The sequence below is a fragment of the Macaca fascicularis genome, chromosome X (genome assembly GCF_037993035.2).
Source record: "Macaca fascicularis isolate 582-1 chromosome X, T2T-MFA8v1.1".
Lineage (NCBI taxonomy): Eukaryota > Metazoa > Chordata > Mammalia > Primates > Cercopithecidae > Macaca > Macaca fascicularis.
This window is the reverse complement of record NC_088395.1, coordinates 32527865-32540124: the sequence shown is the minus strand read 5'-3', so window position 1 is coordinate 32540124 and position 12260 is coordinate 32527865. Positions and strand designations below refer to the sequence as shown.

The window sequence follows — 12260 nt, the reverse complement described above, 5'->3', positions numbered from 1 at the left end:
CAGAATGTCTGCTTTCAGAATCATTAGAGGGATGAAATACGAAGTTTCTATCACAATGCCTAGCACAGTATAAATGATCATGACTCGTTATTTATTATTTTAATTGTGAAAAGGGCCAAATGGTAAAAAATTGTCTACTCTGTTATATAATTTATATAGTAATTCAGAAATATTTATTATAGTTAATTGTGGAAAGTAATTCACATGAAAACTCAGATGTTTAAATACCAAATCTATCATATGACTTTAGTCAAATGTTGAAAGTATCTAATATACTCCATAAATATGTATAAATATTATGTATCTATAAAAAACTATAATGAAGAAAACATTTGTACAAATAGTAATCATTTCTAGAGTATGAAAAAAAGCAAAATTAATCTAGCAATAACGTATTCATCAACTAAAACTTACTGCGTTCTTACTATGTGCCAAACACCCTCTAGATACTGAATATAGAGGGTGGTGAGCAAGACCACTGCCTTGGAATTTACATTCTAGTGTTCTAGCGTGTGGTGAGGAGCAGGCAATAATTGGAAAAATAAATGAAATCGTTTGAGGTGATGATAATTTGCCTAAAAGTAAATCTGGATTTTGAGATCAAGAGTGAACAATGTTCAGGCAGGAGTTGAGGGTGGTAGGATGCTATTTTTGAAAAACTTGACTTGTAGAGATTTTATGAAGAATTGTATGTAATACAAGAGAAATGAATTCTAAGGAAAAGAGCATTTAAAAAAATCTTAATGGAAGCACATTGTAATCAGAGAGCATAGCTTCTGCAAAGACCTTGAGGCTAATTGGGGAGAGAAAGAAGTCTGTCTGCCTGAAGGAAGGAAAACGGGATAACATCTCAGATAAGTCTTATGAGGTAGGCAGATATCTGTTAACAAACGAGTTTTGTTAGAATATTACAGTTGTTATTCTAAATGGAATAGAAAAACCATTGGAGTATTTCAAAAGAGAGACCAAAATAATTTAAAATTTGACTTTGGGGAGGTCACCATGAGGAAAACTTTATCAGAATGTGAGAGCTAGAAGGTACTTTGAAAGTAGTGTAATCCACACTTCTCTCTGTACTTATCAGAAAACTGTAATTCCCAGATAGGTCAAATAATGTAGCCATAGTCACAGACTTTATTTGTGATAGAGCCCACAGGATTGAAGGTATTTTATTCTATTTCATCTCATCCTTTACTTTCCTTTCTCCTTTCTCCTTTTTCCTTTCCTTTCTTTTGAATTGTGTGTCACTCGTACGAACTTTCCTCTTGTATCTCAATTTCTTTATTGTCTGTTTTCACTGTATCTATTTATGTATGGCCACTACCTCAGATCCCTAAGTAGATTATATAGTCATTTGTGTTCAGCTGCTCTGATTCTCCTTGGGTTCCTTTGGTTTAGTCTCTCTTCTGGCCCTCTTCCCTCTCCCTATGAGCAATTTGCCTATCTCACCAACAACCCAGTCAGATCTCTCTTAATTTTCTGTGCTCTAGAGGAAACTGTCTCAAATTTTTAATATTTGAAAACCATCCTTGAAATGAGTGTTCCAACAAGTTTGTCTACATTCATTGACATGTTTTCATAATTGGCCTAGCTACAAAATTGGTTTAGTATGGGTGTCATAGTAAAAAGAGGTAAACTCTGGAAGCCTCTGGAAACAACCATTGAAAGAGTTGGCAGGAAGATTTCATTTCTTGATTTTCCAGCCTGCTACTCAAGACAGTCTCTTTATGTCAACTTCACTACCTGGAGGTTAGCAAGACTTCCACCTGTGCTCATTTGATAGCTAATTTTTCTTTATTGTCAGAAGGTACTAACAGACCTACTTTGACATCTCTCCCTGATACTCAAAGAAGAAATAGAGACCTCCTTCTGTTTATGTTCTTTCCTATATTTTACTTGAAAATGAAAGTGCTGTTTTGATAACTTATTTTTCCCCTGAAAGGAAAACTTTTTTTGACATAAAAGAACCCAGGGCAGTGTATGATAAACAACCTCTGACTTTAAAACTTTTATGGAGATCAGCAATGACTATATGCTAAAACTTTATACTAAAACCCTTTGAAAAACAATCTGGAAATGTATTAACTTTTTATTTTTTTAAATTTTTATACTATCACAACTCTAGTACTAGTGCTTGCCAGAACTTGCACATAAAGTGAGAATAGTAAATACACAAATACATTTGTATAATGATTTCAGCAGTGATTCCTGCACCTGAATGGACATCAAAATCACCTGGAAGACTTGTTTAATACACAGAGTGCTGGGCCCTGACCCCAGAATTTCTGATTCAGTGAGTCTGGGGTAAGGCCTGAAGTTTTCCATTTTTAACAAGTTTCAGTTGATGCCACGGAACAAGTTCTAGAGTGATTCCAAGGACGCTGACTTTAAGAAGCACTGGTGTGAAATACTAGCAATGAAAGATGGCAGAGCATATCATAGTTAGATTCATGGAAAGAAACAAGAGCCACCGTTTTTATGAGGATTTGTGTCGAAACTGTACCAGTCATTTAACTTTCTACCTTTTCTCCTTGTAGAGAAATTCATCATCATCTCCTTACCTCATATGTACCTGGGTTAATACATTTTGCTCTTCCTTCTCCGAACCTTTCCCAAGATCTCAGCCTCTTATTAAACAAGAATATATGAAGCCTAAAAACCATGGAAAGAAGTGTTCTTCATTCTACATTTTTATATAATTGCTTGGGTTATTTATAATGAGTATAAATTGTAATTTTATTCATTAGACTGACTACAACATGCTCCTTCCTCAGCTCATGGAACATTTGACACCAGCTTAACAGAAACTATGAGAAAGAAAGGATGTAACTCTGAGGATGATTTCCTTAAACTCTCTGAACCTCAGTTTTCTGATGTCCAATATAGAGATAACAAAACACATCTGAGAAGGTTTGGTTAAAGATCTAATGAGGTAGCACTTATCACATGGCTGGCACAGAACACGGTAGCACATATTAAATGCTGAATGGTAATCAAACTTGTTGATTATAATGTAATTACTAAAGTCAAAATACAATTTGTGTGAAAACAAACTCTATCCTCAGTGATGCCAAAAAGCTGGTTTATTTAGAATATTAAACTAAAGATTTCAATCAATTAAAATCGGTGAAGGTAAACATTCTTTAGGCAAAACAATTTGCATTTTCTGACATAATGCACAATTTCAAGGAATTGTAGGGCTAAATCCAAAGGAGTAAGGTGATTATGTTGACACATACAAAGGCATTTTATAGCTGACCTTACCCATAACCTGCCCATAAGCCCTTACCTTGACCACTGCATTGTATGCAGGCCCAACTTCTGCATTATAGAACCTGTGTTTGTTTACTCGAGGGCTTTCTGTGACCACTGAATCCCACTTTTGCACTTGTGTGGTAGGCTGCAAGTACTGGGAAATTAACATTTCCCCAACAGCCTTTAACAATTAGGGAAGATGATACAGAAATAATACCCCAATTCCTGCACCCCTGAATGGGATAACCCGCAGGCTTATATTTCTCAGGACTTTCTAACAGGATTAAACTCCAGTCATTAACAGTGATTAATAAGTATGCCCATATGGATCTCTCTTATCTTTCTTGTCTCAATTCCCCATTCGGCTACCAGAACTTCTTTCACGTGGAACATGTATATAAACTACTTACATTTGAAAGCTAATGTCAAGTTTGACTCCTGGAGGAACACAGACTAAAGATACAGTGTGTATGTGTGTATGTTTCTAAAATACATGTACACATTTGAAGTTAAGGAGTGTAAATGTCTCCCAACCAAAGACCACCACCAACTCTCTTGTAGCTGAACGAGTTGGGTTCATTACTTTTTGCAGTGAGGGAGAATACGCAACATGGAGGCCAGGGGGTATGTGAGGATGAAAAAAAAAAAACAAAACAAAAAACTTTGTAGGAGTTGTGCTTGTGTTAGGGGATTTGAAGGAGGGTTTAAAAGCTTTACTTTGGATTGTTTGTCATTAGTGTGTGGGGATAGCTCTATGAGTATGGTATCTTGTCCAGAAGGAGAGAAGACCAGAATGAGGCTAAAGTTGTAATTGATAAAGAAGCAGCATTCATTCATATTAACCGGGATAGGGGAGGGTTGGGTATTTTGTGGTTTAGGTAATGTTGATGTTTTTGTCTGGATTCAGACATGATTATGGAATGATCTTGTCGTGGTCTTGATCCATTATGGTAACAAAGTGGCCTTTTCCAATGTGGAAATTCTGTGAAACAGTATATTTTCCACTGGAGAAGACCAAGGCATAGCTGGGTATCAGGCCAGCTTCTGATATCAGGGGCTCCTTTTGGATTTCTCTTTCTCTCATGTGTTTTCAATTCTTGAACAAAAGTTTCTTTTATCAAAATATGTTCCTAAATATAGCATTAAGGGGACCTTTCTATGTTAAGTATCCTTTGACTTAAATGATATTTGTGATGGTTTCAATATTGTTCATCCAAGTAATTTATAAGTGATTTTGATTCTAGACTGCCAGATATTTTTTAGCCTAGTTAATATCGAAATATTTGCTTTTTGCCTTTTCCAAACAATTGTATTTATATCGATGTGTATATATTTGACCACAAATGCATACCCCCGTGAAGACTACTTTTCAATCTATTCTTGTTAAAGATCTGTTGTATTTTCATAAAAACTTATTTCTTTAACTTTCCAATTTCAACTAAAAACTTTATGGAAGAGACTGGAGTCCATATGAGATTTATTTTTGTAAATCTCATTCTAACTGGGATGTTGTGAGGAAGAAATTATATGATACATATAAATGCATTTTGGATGTAAAGTTATTTTCTTGCTATTAACAGAGCATTATTTACTTTTCAGAGAGCTAAAGAAGAGGCCCAACAAAAAGAAGCGAAAGTGAAACTCCTTACTGAGTCTGTAAATAGTGTCATAGCTCAAGCTCCACCTGTAGCACAAGAGGCCTTAAAAAAGGAACTTGAGACTCTAACTACCAACTACCAGTGGCTCTGCACTAGGCTGAATGGGAAATGCAAGACTTTGGAAGTCAGTTGCTTTTCTTTGTCTTTATCAATTATATGTCAATACATGGTCATATAGGAGGCATAGTGGTTAAGAACATGGATTCTAGCGTAAAATAACTTTGGCCTGAATTCCTCATGCAGGCACTTATAAGTTGTATGACTTTGGGCCATTTGCTTAACTTGTATAAACCTGTTTCCAGTCTGTAAAATGGACATAATACATAATTCATAAGTTGAGAAAATTAAATGAGCTATTCCCTTTAAAGTACTTAGCCCAGTACTCAATATATGTGAGTAGCTATGCTTCTAATTCTCATTTCTATTATTATTAGGTCATAAAATCCTATAAATACATTTTCTCCAGATTTATAGACAATGATCTTTATTTTTTCCTATATTTGTATGTACATAAACTTATTTAAGTATCTTAGAGGAAAAGCATTCTGTAGAGAAGTATATTTTTACTATAACTGTCTTTAGTAATGTCTGTGCCCCATAGAGTTCTTTGTTAGACATGTTACCTAACCAGCTCTATATTTTTTGATGTTTTGCATTATGTTTATTTATTATCACAAGTTCTGCTTTAACTTTTATGGATACCTTACTGTCTAGATTATGCTTATCTGAATTTAGATAAAGCAGGTGCCTCAAATGATTGCCATGTAATTGCATCAAAAATAAGCTATGACCTTTCTTATGAAAATACTGCACCAAGGGGCACAAAACTTTATCCACTACAAATGCTGATGCTGCCAGACATTGCATATGAGTTGAACTTTAATCCCCCTTCCTTCACACAGACTGAGTTATTTTTGTGAATATAGTTAATAAGGTGTTCAGGTACCCCTTTACTTTTGAAAAACATTATTTAGTTTGCTTCATCTGTTGAGTGTTTGAGATTTAAAGACAGACACAATTCAGATCATTAATAAAGTACACCTTTAAAAATATTTTAAAATGTATTTGTTGCTAAAGTACCCCATATATTCCCAATACAGTACTATCATTTTCTAATTGTAAAATGTGATCTGAGTTTCTCCATTGTCAGTTCTAAACTCTTCTTTACTTTTCCCTATTCTTTTCTTTTAAATTCAATTCACTCCTCAGACTCTTGAAAAGTGGCTTCTATATGTCAGGAAATATCATAGTTTCTGAGTATATAAAGACGTATCTCATGTATTAGTGTTATGTGAGTGCTATATAAAATATAACAAAGAATGGGAAAGGAAAGGGTGTGATGGCACTGTACATGTCTCAAGAAAAACTCAATTAATTCACTAACATGTTACAATAGGGAGGGATTTTTTGTACCCAGGAAATGCTTTCTGTCAATATTTAAATAAAACACCTACTGTTACTTTCTTCTGTTCTTAATGTCCTTAAATAAGCATCATTGTTCCCTATTATTCATGTTGTTCATTTAAATGATACTCTGTGATTCATTAGAAATTTATATTGAAGTATATTTTCCAAAGGGTTTTTTTTAAGTTTTTATATTAATAACACAATTTTCAAGACCAATTATTGGATTATTTTTCCATTTCCTTCTCATCTATAATGACATTTCTAACATTCCCTATTCGTATTGAAGTTATCAAATTATTTAGTTCCATTTTATTCCTTTTCCACTGGTTTGGAATATTTCTCTATACCTCTCTAACAATAATATGGTGGAAACATTAGCGTGGTTTAACTCTGAACCTACCTCTTCCATTTTCCACATTGTTGTTGCCTCGTATTTCATTTTCACCTTATTTCCCCCAAATTAGTCCATATAATTGCTGTTGCTGCTGATATTGTTTTAACTATTTCATATATTTATTTAGATTTACCGATGCTATTTTCCCAATTTTTGTGACCAGTTTTGCCTTTTGTTCTTCCCTTTGCTTCTGTGTTCAGTTTCTTTCTTGCTCTTTCCTTGAGTGTGAGTAGCAAATATGTTCAGATTTTTCATATTGAAAATAACTTTATTTTGCCCAGAGTATTGCATAATGATGTAGTTGAGCAGGTAATTATGTGAGGAGAGGTTTTTTTTTTTTTTTTTTTTTTTTTGTAACAACACTGAAAATACTATTTTTCTTCTGAAATATTTTCCCTTTAAGAAATCTGTCAAGTTATTGTTTCTTTATCATTTTCTCTGGTACCTTTAAATTTTCTCTTTGTTGTATATGCTCTGCAGTTTCACCCTATTTTGTCTTCTACAGTTTCATTCAACTTTGTCTATATGTAAATTTGCTTTCATTTATACTTTGTCACTTGGTGTGTTAACTAGAACAGATGCATTGTTTCTTTAGTGGTTCTGCATTATCTTTGTGAAGATTTTCTTTTTCCCAATCTCTTCATTCCTTCCTAAGGGAAAACTTTCTTATAGCTATTAAGAGTATCCCCTTCCTATATTCCAGTTACTGGTTTCCCTTTAATATTATCTATATTCTTATCTCTATCTGCTCAGTTTTGGATAGTTTTCTAAAATCTGTCTTCCAACTCTCAAATTCTCTCTTCAGCTGCCTATGGCATAATTTATCCTTCAATAGAGAAATATTCTCATCTTTATCTGTATATATATTTATCTATCTATATTTATGTATGTGTATATTTTTTAAAAAACATATTTTCCATTTGTCAGTATTTTATTGAGTTGTTTCACAAATATGTTCTTTGTTATGGCTTTCTTCTTTTGTGTAGTTAATTCTATGTATTCCTTTAAACAACTTAAACAGATACTATCTGTTTGAGACGTTTCAACTTAATGAGTAATAAACATGAAACAGTCTTATTTTTTCAATAACTACACCTAACTCTGTCAAATTTCACTTTCTGCCTGGTAGTTGGCTGCTTAAACAATATTTCTTTCTGATCTCATTACTTTTTATTCACTTTTAGTTATTAAAATTTAAATTTAAGTATCATAACGTATTCAAATGTATCACAAGTTTAGATTAATCTGTTGCTTCAGCAATTTATACAGAGGCAGGAATGAGAATAAATAGTCTCACAGGGTCCTCCTCCAGCCTAGTTTCTGGATATGGATCTACTGTTGATATAAGGGAAGATGAAGAGGAAAAAATACTCTCTTCATGTGAATGTCCTTATTTTGGCTGCCCACAATTGCTGTTCCCTTTTGTTAAAACCCACACACATCTGTAATGCCTAGTCTGTTGTCCCTTTTCTATATGTTATCACCACTAACCTGGATCATTCTCTATAGACTTGATTTATTCTGTTGAGGATCCAAATGGGCCTTATTCTTATGAGCTTTGAACCCCCCAAAAAAGATATCTTAGGCATTTATAGTACCTCGTAGTGTTTAACAAGAATTTCAAGGTGACACTTGTCAACTGCTTTAAACAAAATGCTCTTGAATATTATATCTTTTTTACCAATGCTTTAGTGATGCCCTGAAGTCTAATTTACCTACCATATCTCAACTCAGAGCCTGTGGGCACTGGAGGTACCCATACTCCATACCTTTTAGGAATGAGAAATTTGAAAGAGTTGTTTTTGATTCCTTCTTGGCCATATCAACAGCTTAACAGGAAATGCATACCAACCACCCCTTCCACCCAGTAGATGAGTGGTTTTGTTTTAGATCCTGTAAATAAAATGATTCAGATGAATTTACGCTATCTATCCCCATAAAAGGCTGAGAAAGAAGAATTGCCTAACTATTCAAACTCTCTTCTCCTCACCTCCCTCAAATGTCCTCCCCATCAGCCCTCTCTGTTTAAACTAGGGCTTGTGCAAACAAGAAAGAGATGGTCTCCCAAAATGAAATATAGGCAACCAAGCCCTTTTATTTCTTAGATGTGAATTCCAGTTGCCAATCTCAAGTAAGTAAACTCTATGGGAAACATACACCATGACTCTAAGAATATTTATTGTACAATTCTCTAAATTTGTTCTGTTATCTTCATGTCATAAGGTATGGATTCTACCATATTTGTTACAACTAATGACTCCCTCTAATGGAAGTGAATTTCCCCATGTGGCTTGTAAGGTTTGTTTGTTTGTTTGTTTGTTTGCAAGCTCATCTATAGTACGAATTGCCTTTACTGGAACTTTTTTTTTCTTTTCTTTTTTTTTGCTCTGAGCTGTTGAGTTTTTGTAGTGTTGCCACCAGGATTGTAGAGAATTTATGCTCTGCCCTCATGTGTGATACAAGGTTAAGTTTCCATTTGTTATGGGTGGATCTTTATTTTTCAGCCAAAAATCCCCCCAAAATGGCTTCTTTGATAAATCACGATATTCCAATGGCTAGGCATGTTCTACTACTTCTTCTTCTTTTTTTTAAATTTGTACATATTTATTATCTACGTCTGAAAGATAAGAACTTGAAAAATTACCAAGTGAGTATATAATTATCCAAACTGCAGTCTTTTGATTTGCACAGTTGCCATACTGGATTTAACTCTGATCAACATATGTAAACTTGTAAAGTCCTGAGTGAACACAGATATATGGTTATCTTGTCCATTTACTACCAATGAAACTCCCAAGGTTTTTGGTACACCAAAACCTACTTTATGAAAGTTTAGCATCCTTGCTAAATCTTTTCTGCAACTCAATTTTCATGCTTCTTATGTCCCATGTAATTTGAATCACTCATTATTTTCATTTTGTTGGAGGTATATTTTTCCTTTGTCTTCGTGACTGGAATGGCCTTTTCACTAATACCTCATCTCCTTATGATGTTTTAATCCTATATATCTTTCTGGGCCCAGTGTAGATAGTAATTCTTGTATGAAGTCTTTGTTGACCCCTTTAGCTTACAGCAACTTCTCCTTCTAAATCCCCTAAAGATAACATTTCCCGCTGTCTGTTGGCAGAGCATTAGATTTTCAACATACTTTGCAAATCAGGATGCCCTGATCAAATATGCTTAGAAAATGCTACCTTCTGTTGAGACTGGCAATGGTGATTAGTATTTTGTCTGTTTAAATTTATTTAATACATTTCTTTATTTCCCATATTTATTTGATAACAGACCTCATTTTTTTTTCTTTTTACAAGCAAATGGAGAACAAAAAAAAGCAGGGGTTGCAATACTAGTCTCTGATAAAACAGACTTTAAACCATCAAAGATCAAAAGAGACAAAGAAGGCCATTACATAATGGTAAAGGGATCAATTCAACAGGAAGAGCTAACTATCCTAAATATATATGCACCCAATACTGGAGCACCCAGATTCATAAAGCAAGTCCTTAGAGACCTACAGAGAGGCTTAGACTCCCATACGATAATAATGGGAGACTTCAACACTCCACTGTCGACATTAGACAGATCAACGAGACAGAAAGTTAACAAGGATATCCAGGAATTGAACTCATCTCTGCAGCAAGCAGTTCTACTACTTCTTTACAGGATAGGTGGCACACTGCTTCATTCTTTCCAATCTCCCTGGCGTGCCTCATTTCCCATCTCGAGTTAGTGTTAAATGCCCTAGCTTTGATGGCATATACCCTGTTCTGATATGCCAGTATTTTTATAAGCTTGATTTTCTACTGTCTACTTTCATTTCCCTCTTTTTCTTTTTCTGACACCTGAGGTTTTATATACATGTGTTACAGATCAGCTATGAATTAAAAATGTTTCCTTTATATTTTTAACATGCATTTTGATATAACTGAAATAGGATACATTGGGGGGTTACCTCATCAGCTCCATCTACTATTTTGAACAGAACTTTACTTTTTTATTTGTACTTTCCTTCAAAACCACTTTGAATTCTGTGATTTCAAAGTAATTTTAAGTTCCAAACTGTTAAGCTTAGCAGTTATTCTAAGTGGCTTTTAGCTCCAATTCGGGCTTCAAGACTATATTTTATTTTGCAAAGGTGACCTGTAAAGCTGGTACATTCAGCCTCTCCAGCTGTGTCCTTCAGATGCATTGAGGACAGAAGAGGCCATCCATTCTGACGGTTAAATCAGCAAGGTAGTTCATTACCTCAATCTGCACCAAAGTTAATAAGACACATTACCAATCATGCCTTCTTGTCTTCAAAGCTCTAAGGTACCCTCAGGTATTTAAGAAGATATTTATATTTTCCCACTGGGATCTTTGCCCAGAATGAAGACAGCCTGTAGTCCAGCAGGAGCTGGAAATGACCCAGATTTAAGATTTCTATCACCTTTTAAAGCAAAATACTTAATTTCACTTTTTGCAATAAACTGTACGTAAGATACCAAGCAAGTATAAAAGGTTGGTACATTTGCCAGGCGGGTGAGACTGATACTTTTCATCAGATAGAGATCTAATACTCTGTTGTTTTGAGGGCTATGAACAAAGAGAACTTGGGGAAATTTGATTAATTGTTTAGATCCTCCTAAAATAAATCTTCCTTTCAAGCCTTTAGTTTTGGTGGTAGGTAGTGAGGCGGGGGCAGATGGTGGTAAGTGTTGATGATTGCTCCATTGTACTTACTGTACTTAATAGGTTCGTTCAGTAGTTACAATTACAAAGCTCACAGAATATGACCATTTTTATATTCTTACCCTCTCTTGCATTATTCTATCTTTTCCCCAATAGACATAATCACCATGTAGACAGCTCCCTTTGTTATTCCTTTGTTTAAAAAAATCCACACACATATGAATGAAAAAACAATTGTGCTTAATTTCATTATTACAGTAATGGTAAACTATAACATAGTTTTTTTTAGGACTTGGGCTTTTCACCCAACATATTTGTGTCTGAGATTCATTCTTATGGTTCTTTTTGATTAAGTTTTTCATTGTCATATCTGTATTCCTTGTTAAAAGATAATAGTGTATTTTTCCATTCTCCTTGCAGTGGACATTATTTCCTTTTTTTTTTTTTTTTTTTTTTTTTTTTGATTACTAGAAAAAGTGCTGAAATGATCATTGTTGTAACAGTCTTGTTATCCATGGTAAAAAGTTTCTCTGAGGATACGTATATCAAAAAGTGGAGTTGTTGTCTTGATGGGTATGTGAATGTTCACCTTACTTAGAATAACAAATTGTTTTCCGAAATGGTCATTCCAGTACACACATCCACCAACAGTAAATACAAATTTTTGTTGATGTATATCTTCTGTCACACATGGAATTGTCAAACTTCTCGTTTGTGTCAATCAACATGGTATCTCATTGTAATCCTGGCCTACATGTCCTTGATTACTGATGAGGTTGAACATATCTTCATGTTTATTGTATATACATATTTCTCTTTAAGATTTTGGTTCAGGTCTTCTTTTCATTATTGATTGGGTTATTCATCTTTTATTT

The 12260-nt window shown here is 34.2% G+C and overlaps 1 protein-coding gene across 13 annotated transcripts in view; it reads left to right on the top strand.

Annotated features, from left to right (window-relative positions):
• DMD (dystrophin) overlaps window positions 1–12260 on the top strand; it is a 2153717-nt gene that overhangs the window by 769823 nt on the left and 1371634 nt on the right. For all 13 annotated transcript variants that reach the window (XM_015443662.3, XM_065538825.1, XM_065538826.1 and 10 more), the window contains one exon: window positions 4855–5037. In XM_015443662.3, coding sequence (XP_015299148.3) covers window positions 4855–5037 — 183 coding nt within the window. The remainder of the gene's footprint in view (window positions 1–4854; window positions 5038–12260) is intronic.